This window comes from Lagopus leucura, unplaced genomic scaffold, assembly GCF_019238085.1.
Source record: "Lagopus leucura isolate 7727_CA_CO unplaced genomic scaffold, USGS_WTPT01 Super-Scaffold_100001, whole genome shotgun sequence".
NCBI lineage: Eukaryota > Metazoa > Chordata > Aves > Galliformes > Phasianidae > Lagopus > Lagopus leucura.
Window position 1 is genome coordinate 95,154,822 of NW_024962262.1, and position 19,197 is coordinate 95,174,018.

At 39.3% G+C, this 19,197-nt stretch overlaps 1 protein-coding gene across 2 annotated transcripts in view; it reads right to left on the reverse strand.

Annotated features, from left to right (window-relative positions):
- NME7 (NME/NM23 family member 7) overlaps nt 1-19,197 on the reverse strand; it is a 91,895-nt gene that overhangs the window by 64,237 nt on the left and 8,461 nt on the right. For both annotated transcript variants that reach the window (XM_042866665.1, XM_042866666.1), the window contains exons 2-4: nt 10,531-10,638; nt 7,300-7,466; nt 1,371-1,481 (exon numbers count right to left, since the gene is read on the reverse strand). In XM_042866665.1, the coding sequence (XP_042722599.1) occupies nt 1,371-1,481; nt 7,300-7,466; nt 10,531-10,638 (386 nt within the window). The remainder of the gene's footprint in view (nt 1-1,370; nt 1,482-7,299; nt 7,467-10,530; nt 10,639-19,197) is intronic.

A 19,197-nucleotide genomic window follows, 5' to 3' on the forward strand; every position in this document is an offset into this window, starting at 1 on the left:
AGTAATATTTTCTTCACTGAAAGCAACAGATGACGATGCTTGCTTGAGTAAGTATGCCAGATCTAGTACAAAATTTTGGCAAAGCCACTGTTCCAGCATTTTAAAATGGCAATAGCAAGAAACAGTGTATATGTTATGCAGAGAAACTACAAATACTCGTACATCATTTAACTAGATTTAGTACTGAGGCTCAATTTCACACTTAATAATCATTTTCAATTTTACAAGACAAGCAGGGAGTTTTATATAGGCAGTAGGCAATAAAAGTTTAATTCCCAGTTTCCATTTCCTTCAGATCACACAACTTGGCTCAATAGTTCTCCAAGTTCACTGACACTGAAATAAAGAACCACTCAACACTTGAGAATCAAATATCTCAGACTGCAGGAAAGCAAGCCAAAAAAAAAAAACAAAAAACCACTGGCTTGAAAAACACTGAATTGTAAGCCAGCATTGCAAACCTGACTGAACTCACAAAGTGGAGTTGTTTGAGAGAGCATCTGGGACCAGTCTCATCAAACACTGTAGTAAGTGAACACAGACATAAGAGGAGGTGCTCACTTTTTTTTTAATTAGTATTTCAGAAAGCCAAAAAGAACTTCAAGGTAGGATAAAATTGTTCTTGACCTCACAGAGAAATCCCAAGGAACCATGAAAATTGTACTATTTAATACTTAATAGCTTTTCTTGTCAAAAAGATGTTGCATATCAAAAGGCTTGGCAATGCAGCAACTGAGAAATACCATAATAATCTTGGAAAACTCTTGTAGGGTAAATTAATCATCTTTATGGGAAAGCATTTTGCAGAGGAAACCATAATCTTGTGGTTGAATGAGACAGGTGGAGAGCAGCAAAGGGTGCAGGGGGAGCATTCAGGGAGATGCACCTGTTCAACCCTGCAACGTGATCAAAAGATCACCTGCTGTGCCTGGGTTGCCTAGTTATTAAAAAGCAAACATGTTCAGGCTTCGGGAGCACAAATTAAGACAATGAATTTACAGAGAGTGAAGAAACCAAGTACTTTTAAGACAACTCTGTTATAATCTGTAATATGGCTTATATCAGGAAGTTACAAGGTGAGCACATGCAGAGAAGTCATTGGTGAATGTTACTGAATTGCTGAAGTAATGCTAGTCACCTTGGATTCACACAAATTGTTGAATCACCCATACTCATTTGCACAAAGCTTTGTAATACTTTATTTTCTGTATGTATTTAAAAACCTACACATTGTTATGAAACAGATGAGCCTTCCCTTTATTACTCACTGGAATGGATTTAATGTGTAGAACAACATGGGATAAACTTCAGAAAATGGTCTGAACTGCAGAAATAGTACATACAATAGAGCCAACCTTATAATTTCTTACCTTGAAAGCACCATCATTTTGGCCTTAGTTATTGTAAATCCTGCATTAATAATGATATCTACTAGTTCTCCAATCTTTGGTGTCGCATCAGGTTTAATCAAAGCCAACGTTCTGAAAGAAAAGGGAGAGAGATACAGCCAACATTACTTTTCTTAAAGAATTTAGTGTGCATGTTGAGTTTATGCTCAGATGGAAAAGCACCACAGAAAGACATTCTGCCACAGTCAAGCATTCTAGTCCCACTGTCTCACCAATTCCTACGCTATTCTTCAATGCCTGTGCAAGGCATTATTCCAATGAGAATAAGCTTTGCTTATTACAGTTTCCTCAGCTTTCTAAAGCCAAGTCAGCCCATAGCGTTCCATCAGTTGCCATTTACCAGCTTCTTCCCTCACTCTGAGCAAATAATCTGATCACTTCTTGAAGTGGTGCATACCTCTACCCACAGTAACGGCTACCTTTCCTAACCCAAACCTCACAGCAACTGTTCACAGCCTGCTCCTGAAGTTTGGTTCTTCTCTTTCACACATGAAATTCCTTGTATTCTCAACACTTGCCTGTTTCCTGATATTCTCAAACTGATATTCTTCCCACAGAATCCATCCAATTTAAAACCTACACTTTTTAAGCAGTTTGTCCACGAGATTTTATTCAGTGATTTCAGTTTTAAATATTCGAGAACGATAACCTCATAGTCACACAATTGTGCCTTTAGCAAGACAGAAAAGAACACTTTCCTAGAGCACAAAAGCTATGAGGAATATTCAGTCACAAGGAATTATGAGATACGTATTAAATTTTTTGAAGTACATCTCTCTCATGCTGCAAAGGTAGATAGTTTCTCTATGCTCCTCACTCCCTGCTTTGAGTTAGAACATCACTCATTTGTTTCCTTCTCCCTCCCTACGCTCTTTCCTTAAGTAATCATTATATACATAAAAAAATCAAGCTGATCAACTTCTGTATTTAAAAATATTACTTAAAAACATGCATCTCCTACAAAAATCAAAATGAAATGATTATTGTATTATTATTTTAAAAGTTTAGGAGGCCCCAGTTTTCCTTCATACAGTACAAACACTTCACAGTATATGAGTTGTGTGCCACGGTAGCTGACGCTGATAATGGACACAATAAAATGTTGGGAGATAAGGTATTAGTTACTGACTGACATCTGTATTCTAAGAGAGACCAAAAAAAAAAGTCTCAATGCTCTCCCCCACATTTTTGTTTTCAAGTACATCCTATCTTTTCAACAATTATCTTTTCATACTGTACATCCCCCAAGGCCAGGACAGTTTTATTAGCGTGCTTTGCATCAGACCAAGTACACCAAGCACTAAATATATTATTAATCAAAAGTAACAAGCAAAAAGGAAGGTCTGTAAAATGGCATTTTCTATTTGCATTCATCTTGTGGTGAGTCAGCTTCAAATGTGCTCAGCTTACAAATCAACAGATGATTTATTCAACCCTGTATCTCTGAAACTGTGACAATCCTGAAGAGCTCTTTCACTCTTTCCATCTTTTTACACTGTTTCTAATAACAAAGGCTTCTCAAGATAGATTTTTTTTAAAGCAGCACCTCCATAAATGACAGGTAAATAATGGCAAACTTCTCTTTTTATTTAGCAGCATAAAAATGAAAAGCAACCCATAGGTTTGCAGCAGTATATTCCAGTGAGAGCAAATATGCTGAGGTTACAGGAGATGGATGAATTTCTACTACCTTTATTACCTTACCTTAGGCAACCAGAGATTACCAGATGCTTTGGAAATGAACAGGCTATCTATTTTACAGCAAACGTTAAGGAAGAGAGGTGTCAGAGCGGAAAACAAAGAGGGAAATTTGAATGCATGCAATATCGCATGTGAAATTAAGAGAGAGACATAGATGACCTTCACGGCTCAGATACCAACGCAGATTTCCACAAGCATCAGAAGGCTTACATACACAGATCAGCGGGGAAACATAACACAGGAAGTCTTGTTGACTAAAGGTAGAGGCAAGCAATTATAAGAAATTGCATTTGAATAGTCAGCTGAGCCTATGCTTCAGTACATCGCAGTCCAAACCAAAAATGATTTAACCCTGTCTTCAGGCCAGAGAAGGCTGACCTCAGGGAAGCGTGCTAGCATAATCCACGTGGCCATAGCCTGACAACATTTCCCAAGGATTTAATAGCTCCAATTTATTTTGTGGTATTATTTATCATATGACAGAATGTGCCATGTGCATCAAGGCACATGAAGGTGAGCAGTTGTGTGCTAGGCCAATGACAAGCATACCTTCACACAATGCACAATGTACACCCTGGATCAAGAAGCTCTCAACTTTCTCATTTACCGTGATCACCAAGGATCAAATCATTGAATAAAATCGCCAGTGAAGTTGACGTTTCCCTGCGGAATTATTTTTTTTTAATCTATGCTATTACACAGGCTGTTCAGCACAAAGTGCTAACACTAGAAATAAACAATCCCTTACACTTCTAATTTCAAGCTTTCCAGTAAAACTCTAATTCCCAGCAAAGTGCAATGAAACATTGCTTTAAGTTGTAATTCACCTAGAAGACACTAATTGTGACTCACCTAGAAGACACTAATTGTGACATTGAGGCCCTGGAGCGTGTCCAGAGAAGGGCAACGAAACTGGTGAGGGGTCTGGAGCACAAGTCTTATGAGGAGCGGCTGAAGGAGCTGGGATTGTTCAGTCTGGAGAAGAGGAGGCTCAGGGGAGACCTCATTGCACTCTACAACTTCCTGAAGGGAGGCTGTGGTGCAAAAGGGTCTGGCCTCTTCTCCCAGGCAAATAGTAGGACCCGAGGAAATGGCAAGAAGTTATACCAGAGGAGGTTTAGGTTGGATATTAGGAGAAACTTTTTCTCTCAGAGGGTGGTCAGGCACTGGAATGGCTGCCCAGGGAGGTGGTGGAGTCGCCATCCCTGGCAGTGTTCAAGAGGCGCCTGGATGAGGAGCTACGAGAGATGGTTTAGTTCTTGTGGTACTGATAGGAATGGGAGGGTGGTTGGACTAGATGATCTTGCAGGTCGTTTCCAACCTTGTGATTCTGTGTGATTCTGTGTGAAACCGCAATGAGCAAATCTAACAAAACCTTTTCGCTAACATCAGTGTATAAAGTGTGTAACATCTCAGTATGAGCTTTTCAGAAGCAAGCAGGGCAAGAAAAAGTGTAATTCAAGATGCAGAAGCCTGTTCCTGAGATTCGATCAAAAATGTCTTATTTTTAGCTTTAATTAGCAATATATTTTTGTAGTCTTACATGATGCAGTCTGCAAAGTACTTTTTGAAACAATTTTAGGTCTAGGAACAAAGAATGAAAACTCATCCTGATTGCTTACATTTTCAGAAGGATTGTTTGACAGTACTCCAACAAGTGCTAAAAAAAAAAAAAAAAAAAAAAACAACCAGGAGATGGGAGCTGATCAAAGAAATGGTGCACAACTCATGTTGTAGCTATGCTTGTGAGACCTACTTATTAAAAATAAGCTACAGTACGTGCAAAAGTCCTATGTCATGTAGGGGAAGAGATACTGATTATGTCAACGACACAGCCAATTTGAAGAGATTGAGTATTTCTGCTTGAGACACAAGTTTTCTCATACCATTTTCAAAATCATGGATATTAACTGACTTTGAGTACAGACAACTTAGAAAGTACACACTGCTCAGACAAGTGTTTACTTCAGGTTACAACTGTCCAGGATCAGAAGTGGAGGACTATACAACAGAAGTCACTTTCTTAAAGCAGTGTTTCTTTACACAGCATGCTCTAAGTAAATACGTGCTTACCTACCTGTCTTATTTCCTTACACTGGCCTCTTACCATGTGTTTCACACCTCATGTAATTAGAGTGACATTTGCTGGCTCTCCTGACAAGAACAAAGGCCCCTAATTCAAAACATTCACTTTTTTCTTCTTATGTACATTGCTTACTTTCCCTCACAGGTCTTTTCTGAGCTTTGTCTGCATGCATATTCAGAAGCCAGAGAATGTACCTCCAAAGCTGAGATAAACAACAGATTATCCTGTACAGTATAAAGGCAAGGAAAGACAGGAATATTTTTCCGCTCATACAACATCCGCAAAATTATTAGCAACATTCCAACTAGAAATTATTTTCAGGAATTAAGTGCTGCAGAAATCTTACTAATAATAATGTTTAACTAATAACTGCTTTAAATGCTGTGAGGACCAGGCCAAAAAGACAAACAGTCCACATGCAGCCATTTTGCACAAGGATTCCTTTACTATGACCCTGTTTACCCAGTGAAAGCCAGCTTCTGTGAAGGAACTGGATTTTGAGGATACCTTGCCTGTTTAAGACACCTTTCACTATGTTCCCCAAGGCCATTCTGAATATGTAACATCACTTGCATATTTATGTTATCTTTCAGCTGACATTCCTAAAATGTTTTCCAGATAGCTTACGTCATAAATTCTCTCCTTCCTTTTGTAGAGCACCCCCTCTCCAAGGACCACCTCACTGACAAATCTGTGGTGTTGCTGGCTATACAGTGTTGCTGTACAAACATACAGCTACACTTATGAGAAAAACGTTGCACTTTATCACAAGCCACCTTTTCTTATTATAAATCCATCAGTACCAGGGCTTATGCAAGTTTAGGCAGAGCATGAAACATGCAGCAATAAAAAAATTACACCGAGATAAAACCCATAAACAAGACAGATGTAATCTACTCAACACTCCAATGAGAAACACAGAGCAGTGTCATACACAGAAGTCCTTCTCTGCTATTCTCCACCCTCTTTGCTACTCTTCCACCATTGCTACTCTTCCACCATTTGCAACTCCAGACTGAAGAAAAAGCACCAGAAATCATCCTTCTGGAAGCTTCTTATGAAAACTTATTATGGCAGTCATTTCCAAGGCAATGTTTTTGTGAGGTTAGGACAAAGATACATGCCAAAACTTGCAGCTGTTCCAAAGTGTCCAGTTATGCTTCTTCAAAAAGAGTTCAAACTAACGCCAGACAGTGGAAGGGAGCAATAAAACTGAACAGGGCTCACTGCAACACCATGCCTATGAAAATACTCTATGAACTTCTTTAAAAAAAAAAAAAAAAAAAAAACAACAAAAACCTGGAGCAAATGATCCAAATTCACTAATTCCTGAATTCAGAAATTACATGCAGTGCAGGCAAATCAGATTTAAATTTCTCTTAAAGTAACCTTATTGTCATTCTAAGTTTCTCCTACTACTTTTGTTCTTGGATGGGTTTTTACCTATCTACCTTAACATACAACCACATAGGTTTTATTGACATTCCCACTCCACACTTCTCATCCTCATGCATGCATAGTTTATGAAATGCTGAAAGCATTCTCAAATGAAAAACCTCCACAGTGAGAAAAGCAGTAGAGGATAGGAATGGCCACTCTCACTCCAGTCCCTACTGTTCTGTTACTACTGATAATACAGGGTAGACATGTTTGGTAAGGTACTAGTTTTCTGCACTGATTGCAGAGAGGCAGTTTGCAAGATTGTGGCCCAGTATCCATTAAGGTTACTACATCAATACTGCCCTGAGAGAATCCACAAATCACAAGAATGCTACTCCTACCAGCCCTGCAAGGAGTAACAAAGCTGAGTTGGAGCTCATGCTTTCCTCCTCTACCTCTCCTCTTCAGAGAGATCTGGAGAATGCAGCATCAGACACCGTGGATAAACTGGCCTTGAAGATGTATCAGGTGGGAGGGATAATGGTGGGTTTGCCTACAAGCAGGGAACTTCTTCCCTCCAGCTGTCAGTATGCCAGATGACTGCAAACCTCATGCAGACTTGTGACTAATTCCTCCTTTTCCCACAGTACAGAAATCTTATTTTCAGCAAAGAACAATTACCCCAGTCATAAAGGAGGATTTCAAAAGAACAGGTTTTCTTACCTTTCTTTGCGGCTCCCTAGTTTGCGTGCTGTATATTGATCTCCATAGTCCACTAAGGAAAGATGACGAGAAAACACAGTAATTTTGTTGCCCACAAACAGATCCTCAAGGTGTAAGCTCTCATACTTGGTGCGCTTTAAAAAGGTACGATGGTTCTTCACATCATACTGCAGACAAAAGAAGAATAGAACCATAGAACCTTCTACAGCAAGAGATCTAAGCTGTTGGCAAACTCAACATAATTCTTACTTTTCCTTCAGAAATTTCCATAGCTCTGTGGGATTGAATCTGATCATTAAATTGATTTTATTCTTAACCCTTTGAACTTGCACATGCACCAGGAATGCTTAGAAGATAAACGGAACAAATGTGTAGCTTTAAGTGGTCTCAGGGGGATGGCTGCCTTCGCAGTTTTTATTCTATTACTTGCTTGTGCTAATTCCAACTATGGTAAATGGTTCACGTTCCTAGTGGCTAACTCTGCTCAGTCTCAATCAGAATTCCCCCTAGCTGGTCTGTGCTGTTTCACAGGCCAATGGCTTGAAGCAGTAGCAACCATAATACATGCTGTGGCAGGTCTTGTCTTCAGGGGACTGTTCCAGTGATATTATGATTTATTTGGCTGTATATAACTGAATGAGGGATGGTTGGATGGCTGCAGCACTACGTTCAGAAGTTCTCACTGCCTAGAGCTGCAAGCTGAAATGCCTGTCAAGACGATTCAGCTACATATCAACATTCTGAGCAAGAAGGAAGACATTAATGCGCAGTTTCCTGGGTGGACTGCTAAAGCACAAAATACAACCTCATGAACAGTTTCTTCTCTACTACACATAAATATTACAGATCCCTTCAGTCTCTTAGAGAAACAGAATCTCAGGAAAGGAAAAGTTTTGTCCTCTTCAGGCCAAACTTTTTTTTTTTTTATACCTCCTTCTATAAGCAGGATTCCGTAATAAAAACATCCTTAGCCCTCACCTGTACGCTCTCAGTGTTCTTCATTTTCAAGAAGAGTCCTATTAATTGAATCAAGCATTAAAATTCTTAATATCTCAACTAAAAGCTTGATCACACCTTCACTGAAGCACAAACAGTTCCTAGAAAGGCACACCCCCTTCTGCTTCTCTCTTCTCAAGCAGAAGATGAAGAGGGAAGAAAAAAGCAGCATCTATCTGTATTAACAAATCCTTTAGAGTGGAATTTTGTATCTGCCTAAAATATCTTTATAATACAAATGAAAAGTCACAGCAGAAGAAATGTAAGATGTCTCTGATTTTTTGTTTTCTCTCTTCCTTCTCTTATGTATATGTAACAGGTAAATTGTCCACAATAATTCTCTCTAGGAATGTGTCCTTTTCAAAGATCTCTTCTTTATTTTAGGAAATCTCCTCTAGAAAGAGAAGTTTGGATTTAAAAATTCTGCAAGAGAGTTAACTGTGGAAAACTTGGATAGTTGGGGATGTCTCTCTTAACGTACTCAGTCTGATCAGAAACAGTTGCTTGCTGTCCTTGGACAAAAACCTGTGCTGCTTTCTAATGTCTGCAAAGCAAGCTGGAAACTTGTCATGTTATTTCCACTGTATTTTTCCTTCACGGGAAGGAGCAAAATATGAAGGAGTAAAAAACAAATGGAAACCTGAGAGCCTCATAACATAAGCATTGAACAGCTCTATTCCACCCTCAGCTAGAGTATTACAAAGGAAAGCTACCATTGCAGAGATGGGAAGGGTGATTGACAGCTCTCTCATAAGCAGAGAGAAGCTGACTCGTGTCCATTACCTCTCTTCTCCAAGAATGCATTAGAGGCAAAGCGAGCAGCTGCCATCTCCTTGGGAAGATACAAAAGATCCAGAAGAATTTTGCAGTAACCAAAAAAGAATCACCAGACTCCAGATAAGTTTCAGAAACCATAAATAAATCCAGAAAATCATCTTAAATGTAATTTCTGTCTGCAAATTCACCCCCAAACTGAACTTGCGGAATCGCTTCAGCAGAGATACTGTAGGCATTTTTGCTTTTTTAGCAGTTACATTGATCTCACAAAGTCCATGCAAACTCATGACTGCATACACACAATACTGCCTCAACCCTGAGAACACACTGGCAAAATGTAGGAGCGTACCAAGTCACAGGTGTTAGATGCATAAAGCCCAAGAACACCTTGAAAGCTATGGTTTTGAGATATCTAGGAGAAATGAACAACAATTTTGTCAGCCTCCACATGGTTGTGTAGGAAGATTATTACAGCTCCTGACTGATTAGCTCTGATGTCTCACGGAAAAAAAAACCCTCACGTTTTGACAACTGTGCACACACATATCATACAAATAACTAAGTTAAAAGGGACAACATCACAGTAGAGTTTATTTCAAGAGATTATCAGTAAAAAGTGCACAGTGCATCTCCTCACAGGTGGGTACCATGGTTTCAGTAAATAACAGTTTGGATAAGAAAAAGGTGGATTCGGATAGTTCTGTTATTTCTGTGTTTGATATTTAAGGCAAGAAAAAATTTAAAAATATATTGAAATTAATACATGTGAATATTCAAATTTAGGCTATTCTCAGACCTTTCGATCCTCATTAAAATCTAGCAAACTCTAGTCAACAATCACTAATTCATTCCTAAACGGAAGCACAAAGCACTGGCTATTTTACTGGATTATCAGTACAGGATTATCTGCACTATATTTCTTGCTTTAACCTACTATCAATTAAAAATGAGGATTAGGTAAATGTGGCACAAGTCAGAAAAGTCTATGCAAGAACCAATAATGGAAAAATTTGGATTCCACTCGCAGAAACATCCTTCCCTGCTGTAAAACCAAATTAGTTCACTGTTTCCTCCACTTTGATAGAAGCTGTTTACAGCTAACGCTTCAGAGACTTGTAGAATTCTAACTGAAAATTGTTCTTGTTAAGGATCACCTTCAATTTGTGCTTCTCATGCAGTAGGTTGATGCTGCTGTGTTCCAAACTTAAATCCAATAAAAGATTAAATGAAAACAGATCTGTGAAAATGAAACTCTCCAAGCTTAAGACAAAAATCATTAATATGGAACCTCTTGTACATGCTCCACTGTGAACTACCACGCTTATCTCTATTTCTCAAACTAGAAGAAAAGCATGTCTTCAGCTACAACCTAATTACCTGGAAAAATAATTGGCAGTGGTTTTCCATTTTATAAGCAGTTTAATTATTATATTTAAAATTACTGTTTTTTATTCTTACCATTTCAACTGATCCATCTTTTGGATAATACAGAAGCTCATAACGCCGAAAGAGTGAAGCATTTGGGTCATACCATTCAGCAGTGAAAGCATACCTGTCATCTTGACTCTGCAAAAACAAAAGGGAGGGCTACTGAAGTAATCATACGTGTAATAAATAAGATGTACAGTTTTGTTGCATTTGTTATCAGAAAAGCAAAAATTGTTATTGGATGCATTTGTACACCCTGCATATTATCATTTGATAAATACAGCTGGTGACATCTTTTCACTTGTTACACATCACCTTTTAAGTGATGATAAAAACAATATGGCAGTTTTCCAGGAAATATCAAAACTTATTCTGATTCCACCAGCCATGAAATCTGGACTTTTGTAGTAGTTCTTATGAGACTTAACTTTGTTACATTGAGTCAGGGATTAGACTTACTTTCATTTGTTGAAAAAGTGTGCTTGTTCCCAATTAAAATACTGAATTTTGTCATGTTTCCCCACACAGATTACAGGAAAATCACTTTCTTCCTGAGCTGTGATATCTGAACTTCTGTTAATGTTGAGAAAAACAGAACTAAGGACAGTAAAGTGATTCAGGAGTTAACCTCCTGAAATGTATATAAAGCATAAACAACCTGAATGCATTTACAACTTATTTCCTGCTCCTAAGAAGCATGCTTTTAAAGGCAGACTGCAATAATTCTAGATCTGTAGCTACCCGCTTCGTTCCCCCTCACACACCCTCGAGGGAAGCAAGCATAAAGGCAATGCAATCCATGTGGATGTGCAGCTCTAGCACCTCTTAGTGGCATATGTTAGCTATTCTGCAATGTCAGCTACTTGATAGCTGTTAGGTGGAGTTGCAGCCAACTAGGCCTTTTTGTCATCATATTTTAGAGAACAACAACATTTTAATTGCTTCAAAAGACTTCCCACTAAGAAATGGGACAAAGACTTCATGTGGGCTTCCATGACTATGGAAGTAGGTAAAAAGAAAAAATCATAATCCCTTTTGCAGTGAGTGGAAGCCTAAAGAAAGAAAAAGATAATGAGTCCACAAATCTGTGATCTTGCTTTTGTTGTCAAGTGCATTTTTGCTTCAACATCTTCAGCTTAAAATTGACTTAAGAGTTTTCCCAGGTTACAGTCTGAGCACAAGCAGCAATGAGAAAGAATTAGATAACGAATCATTTCAGAATTTCACAGTGTGATGGATAATTAAGTGTAGGCAGTGAAAAGCGTCATGCCTTACTGTCAGCCTCTGTGGTGCCCCTCTGCTGCAAAAAAAATACAGGATCCTATCAGGAAAATTCACCCAGTGCCATGTGAAGGCTGCAAAACTCTTATTTCTAAATGCACAAGTTCATACAGCAATGAACTCAATATTTGTGCTAGTTACTTTAGAAGTAACTTGCGTTATCTCTACAGCAGACACTACAGCCTTTGACATTATTTAAGCACATCTTTTAGGCACAGAATGATGCACAAAAGTTCCCTGCAGACTTACCCTAGTTTCTGATCCTTAGTTAAGTTAGTTGTGCTTGTGTTTTCATTGCTACTGCCATCATTCGAGATAAATGTAAGCCAGAATAAACACCTTCCTACGGCAAATCTCACACTTTGTTTTCCATATAGGCCTGTGCTTGACAATAATAAGGGCTAACAGATAATAATAAACGACTAATTTCAACCTTGTTCTTAAATGCACTCATACTGCTGAAAGACAAGACAAAACATTGACTGATGAATTGGACCACCATCTTATAAAGGATGCATGTTATATAGAACCACAGTGAACCGATAGTCTGCTGAAGAGGTTGTCTGAAAAGAAAAGCAGTTCTTGTTCCTGGAGTACAAACGACAGAAGAGGACTTCTGCAGAAGGCTGCATCAAAGTTCATTTTCTGAGATCTTACTCAATGCCTGAGCTTATTCATTTCTGTTATTCAGCAAGCTCTACTGCTTGCTTTGTATTTATATACTTTATATTAGCTGAATGACCATTCTGTGTTATCTTCTTTTAGGATGGTAAGCAAACCCAAGGCAAAAAGGTTACTTAGTCTTGGAAAATGCCACCGAGACTACACTCTCAATGTACAGCAATGGAATCAGTAGGAAAGTTTGAATTGATTGCTATTTTATACCTGAAAAACATGTAGAGCTAGTAGTTTTCTACAACGATCATAGCGAAGAAGTCTGTACATCATTCCAGGAAATGGCTGAAGCATGTCAGTTGCTAGTAAAATCCCATCAGTGTGAACAGTTTGATTAATAACAGAACAAGGCAATCTATGCATATCATAACAAGAACTTCTCCCTTTGAAACAGTTTCCATTCATTTCGTCTCTCTGCTCATCACAATCACACGCAGACTCTTCCTTCATGGCTATGCTACTACACAAGCAATAAAACTTAATTTTCTTTAGTTTTCACATCAGTGGAAAAAATTCCGACATCAGAAAACCAAGAAGTAACTGCCTGCTTTATATTTAGGTACCAATGGTTTTAGAGTTACTGAATTCAAGTTCAGTTTTTACAGGCTCTTTTCATTGTGAAAACCAGCATATAAGAAATCAGTGACATCAGAAATTTACCTAATGTGAAGATGAAAAAAATAATCTTTCTTCTTTCATGGGCTGCAGAGAAAAACGTTTTGATACACATCAGGTTTAGCTAGCTTGGTTTTTCTTACTTTATATTTCTATGTATGAATATGCAGTAGAAGTATGGTTTCTATGGTTCCGTGCTTATGAGAAACATTTACTGAAATACAGCTGAACTTTTTTTAAAAAAATCAAATATTGTATGTACATAGTACTGAAAGTGATGTAAGTAGCAGCAGCTCTCAGCTAGTGTGGGGCTACATTCTGGAAGCCAAAGCACTCATAAAAACTCATGCTGTAGAGGGAAATGGTTTGTCTGGAACATAGCTGCCAATGAAGCCCATAACCAGAAGGGAGAATGCTTAGTAAGCTGGGCAGGAAAAGATGTCTTGCTGTATAAAACTCTTAAATTTCCACAGGGCTTCTGTTCAACAGTAAAACAAAAATGGAGCTTTCAGAGATTCTCAGATGAAGGAATGTGATGGAACAGTGGATGGAACAGTAGAGTTCAGGCACTAAGGAACTTGCATGCAAAGGTGGAGAAATAACATCCCTCCAATCCAAACTAGGCAGAATATATTCTGATGTTTCCGACTGCCACATCACTTCATTCTTATGGGATGCACACTTTTATATCTTCCTCTGGTTTTGACTAGAAATTTCATTGTGGAGCTTTTCTTATAATGGAGAAAACAGGAAATAAGTGCTTAAGTAGTCTGTTTTCTACTGGACATATGTACTTTCTGGCTCATCACAGTCTAAGAAAAGGGCACCTAAAATGATTCCCTGTGTTAGTATACAAGTAACTTCCGCCCCCCCCCCCCCCCCATCACGATCTCCAGCTGTAACCTCTCTGATCTCTAACCGAATAGAAGCAACCACCCACACATACAATAGTTACCAGCCTGCAACGTTTCATAACCTCTACAGCTTAATACTCAAGAAAATTTCACATGGAACTATCGAAATAGTCCTCAGAACTAAAGGAGACCTAAGATATCTAGGAAGTCCACCTTTACATGCTATCAGTAATCTATATGTGCTATCAGAAACTTCAATGTGCATGAAATATGTGACGTGGACTCACAGACTGCTGCCTGCATATTTAAAAGTTTGGGAGTCACAAATAATATCACTGTTCTAATTCAGTAGATTTACGTCTGCTGCTCCTTCGATTTTCCCAGTAATTCTGAAATCAGATCAGAAGGAGAACAAAAGCACATGAATCAACTCCCAGAGAAGCAATAAAAAGACTGCAGAAACCTCAGTAGAAGCTGAAACGGAGCCAGAAAGATCCATCTTGGTCTCAGCATTCTGTATTTTGTAAAACTCTGTGCTGTCACAGGGAAAGGTGTGCTTGAGCATGGATTTTAATGGTAAAGCTGCTTGTACAAAAATTAATGGGAACACACTGGGCTAGCACAAGAATGATTCTCACATCGAATGGGTACTTCTCATAATTCATAGAGAAAACTTTCCAGAAAGCCTGCCCTGAATCTTCCTAACTATAGCTTATATAGTTCTTATAGAAAAATGCAATAATTTTTCCCTTCTATCTCAACCTGTTGATACTGTCTGACATATTTTGGGTGAGCAGGAATATTTTTAATAAAAAAAAATGGTATTGAAAGTCAAAGATACAAATTATTTCAAACTTTCCAGGTGACAATATGAGGCTGAATCCAACATAAAGAAGTCTACTTATGCGCCTGCCTAGGGAGCTGCATGTCCAATAGGACACCTGGCTTTACAAGTAGCACCGTGTGCTTCTGAATCCAGACAAAATGTGTCACTTTAATTAGCTTTAAAGGTGGTCTCTGCCAGTGGGCTTGGAGTGCTTTTCTTTTATGTAAGGACATCTCAAATGTGACAGCCCCCTGCGGATAAATTCATGAACCTGAAGGACCAAAAAAAAAAAAAAAAAAAAAATCAAAACCATTTTAAACAATCTGAATCTCTACAAAAGTGTTACATAAAACGCTGAACTTGAAACATCACACAAGACGTGGCAAGCTAAATTAGATTAGAAGATGGCAAAAATACTTAATGAGTTGCCCAGCTCCATTTGCACAAGTTTTTATCCAAGAGAATAGGAAAACGTCATGAAATGTCTTCTGGATTGTTAAGTGAAGGTTGATGGAAGACAGGAAACAGAACTGAGATCTCTCTGCTCCAGCTCTTCATGGACTTCCTGTGCTACCTCAGGCAAGCCCACTTAACCTTGCATGCCTCTTTTCCTCCAAAAAAATCCTTAGTCTAGAAGGGCATGCCCTTCCCTGGGCACTGGTAAATAGAGGGTATTCGTATCAGAAGAACTGTAAAGCCATTTTAGTTTACATAACACAGGGTATAGCTTCCTATAATGCAGTCTATACCTGAACTGCTACAGCAAGATGCTCCTCAGAGAGCAAAGGAAAAGTCAGCAAAATGGACAGAGTCACTTTATCACAGACTTGCTGTTTCATTATGTAAGCCTGCCTTCATACCTTCCACATTCTCTATGTTCTTCAGCTTGATTAAGTAAGAAGGTCTGTACACTTCACTTCAATAGGCGACAAGATTAAGCAAATACACTTCTCTATCACTACACTCTGCCTTATTTTAAGGCCACCTGACATTAATAAATAGCAAGAAATCATAAGAATGAGGCCTGGTTTTCTGCACTGGTCTTTCTCAACCCTGACCATTCTTAATGCAACTTTTCTTCAGCTCAAGTATTAGAGCAGGCTGAAACTCACCTGGATTCTCTGAAGTGTCACCAGGGCTGCACTCAGTGAAGTCTTCCTTTAAAAATGCCTTGGAAGGTTCCCTCCCATTCCCAAGACACCCAGAGGAACATCATTATACCTCTATCAAACCTACCTGACATCTGCCAGTAAACCTCAAACTTACCAGGGGAAAAGCAAGGGAAGAAGATGGGAGTCAGACACGCATACTGCGTTGACATAAGCTTTGTTTTGTGAGGCAAACAGGTTGAAAGCAGCTATGTGAAAAAATTCTATTTACACAGTACAAGTAATTTTTCATCATCAATACTTCATTAAAATAGATATATCAATTTGTGAAAGAAAAAGGTGCAAAAGAGTAAAAAGAAAGTGCAGAAGTAACTAAGCTATTAAATGCTAGCAACCATTTTGCAAGAAATGAGAGGTTTCAGACATACCGGTGGTATTTAGCAAATAGCATACTGAGTGGCAGAAAGTGTTCTCATTTTCAGCATTGTAATCACCCTTAAATCCCAAAATAAATCCTCAGCAATGCACGCTTATTAAGTTCTGTTATTCAACCCATCTCTGTCTTCCACAGTTCCAATACAGGATATCTTCCAGGTAAAACTTAAAATCACAACACTGCGTAGATAGAGCTCTCAATTAGCTCTGTCTCTTAAACCTCATCTTCCTCCTCCTCTTTGTTCATGTTTCTGATATTGGCACCAGCATAATTTTTAGAACTGGTATTTTTTTAGAACATCCCGCCTCGCTGCTCTTGCACCTCCCCCCACATTTGCAACAGGCTTTTCTTCAGAGGGCCAAAAAGATCACTTTCAAATTGAGAAACACCTGGAAACTGCAGATTCCATGACAGTGCCTTGACTACAAGCAGTTCTCATTCAATGTCAAATTCAGAAGTTCACTGGTGAATTTTGAAAGCATCTCCTTTCCCCCCCCTCAGCATAAAGCAAATCCTACCTATTCAAAATTTTATATGAATTCTTCTAGATAACTTTATGAAACTGTTGGTTTGTTATTAAATACTTAATATTAATATATGAATCAAACACAGCTGCAAGTACAACATTCACCCTACCATAAACAGCTGCTATTTTCTTTAGTTCCAGTTTCCTAACTCCCAATATCACAGGTGTCCAGCTTCTCAGATGCCTTTAGAACTGCCTGCTTATATGACTTGCTGCTTGGGCCGTCTGCTGCGAAGTAATGGTTATTTCTGCCTCTGTTTTGACCAAGTGAATCATCTTCGACTGGGATTTTGGCTCAACAAAATGATTCCATATGTGCACGGGTCTTGATGAGCACAGCTCTAGAAGGCTGAAGACAAAATTCTCTTCTCAGATTCAGGAATGTGCACAGCTACCTCGCAAGTCATCTGGCCCTTCTGTCAATTTACTAAGGAAGAAATCCTCTTACTAGACTATGCAAACCCTGCAGGCTTTGCATGAAGCATGTAGGCATGATTAGTGGAAGATACTCCCTATTTTTTTCCCTGTCTCTCACATAAGAGAGTCAAGAACTGAAATCTTCAATGTTTAATTCTAACCCTCTGTAATCACATGTAATTAAGTACTTAAAGGATTCATGTTATCTAATGATGTTGCAATGCAGTTCCTCTAAAACAGCCACAGGATCCTGTATTGCTATTCTAGCTTTAGAAGTCCAGCCAAACAGTCTGTCGTGGAATAGCTCCTCATTTAACACATGAGCCACGATGCAGTCATATGTACATAGGTCACTCTAAAAACAATACCTCCTATTTATTTCCATGGAAACTACATCACATACAAAGAGCACAATAACACTGCTTGACAGAGCAAATTCTCAGCTACAAAACACTTTTCAACAGAGTCACCACCATTAGCTGTGCGTTCTCACCAGTGGTGAACAAGAGTCTGCACTGGAGTCACCAAAATTTGCGACCTGCTGTTTCACACCTGCTTTGACATCATCATTGCTAGTGAAACGTTTCCCATCCGGTCTATGTTTCACTGGCCCAAATAGGAGCAAAAAGTTGCTACATACAATGATTGTGATAGGACGGTCCAGACAACATCACAGTGTGTTCCACCATCTTCCAACTGGCATAGGGGCCAGAAACATGGTGTTACAGGAGAAAGGTGGTCTTCTCTGGCCTAACTCCGCAAGTCAGAGCCTTCAGCTTAGTCAGCATTACAATGAAGTGGTCAGAATTGGCGGTAGGGGTTCCAGGAAACCCAGGATTGCCCCTTTCCTATCCCAAAAGGCAGTGCATATCACTTTATCTGCTGAGGGCTCCATCTTTAACTTTTTCTGTAATGAGGAATTTGCATGCTGCCACTCCGTGGACTGCCATTTTGACTGTGACATGTACTGGAGATACTACGCCTCACCACTGGTAATGATTAGATGTAGGAAACTGTCCCCTCTAGCCTACCATTGGTTCACTAAATCCTGAGGAACAGACAGAACAGCGTATGCAAGTTTCTGTGCAAGCATTCATTATACTCATCCATTCATTTGGACTCAGCTTCGCAATATTCTAACATTGCCACCATCACTTCCAGTGCACTGAAACCAAGTTCCCTCTTGTAATCTGCCAATCTGCATTGATTAACTGATCAAGACACTCTTCATTTTGTGGTGTAACAGCTGTGCATGTCTGCCCAGAACATCACTTGTCTTTCACATTGCTGTTGCCACTGCTGAAATGCATCACCCAACACCTCACTGTGCTCACATCCACTGTCTGATCTCCACAAATACTCAGCAAGCATCAATGAAGGGCAACAGATACCTTTCCCCCCCCCCCCCACATGGGGGAATTCAGTTCCACACCCCTGCTTCACCCACACTTCCATGTCAGGCATTCTGTCAGACTGCCTCTCTGCTGCCATCTGTGGCTTAGCAACAAAATGTAAGGGAATACTAGTGGGAATGTTCACCTTCTGCTCTACCGCAACCATTTGAAGTCATGGGCCAACATAATAAAATAGAACGCATTACTTCTGGTGCAACTCTCACAACTGCTCTTAGAGACATTAGTGCTCTGCAGCACACTGTTGGCCTCCACCAACTCAGAAAGAGTGTGACACTGACTGCAGTGAAAGCAGAGCACTTCCCTAACTCAGAAAAGCATCCATTACATAATAACCTATGTCACAGACCTGAAAGATTTGCATACAGACTTGGAATATTTGAGCATACAGCTCAGGTGCTTAGAAAAATTTACCACAAGAGGCAGAACCACAGAATGACCCAGGCTGGAAAGGACCTCAAGGATCACGAATTTCCAACCCCCCTGCCACACGCAGGGCCACCAACCTCCCCATTTAATGCCAGACCAGGCTGCCCAGTGTCCCAT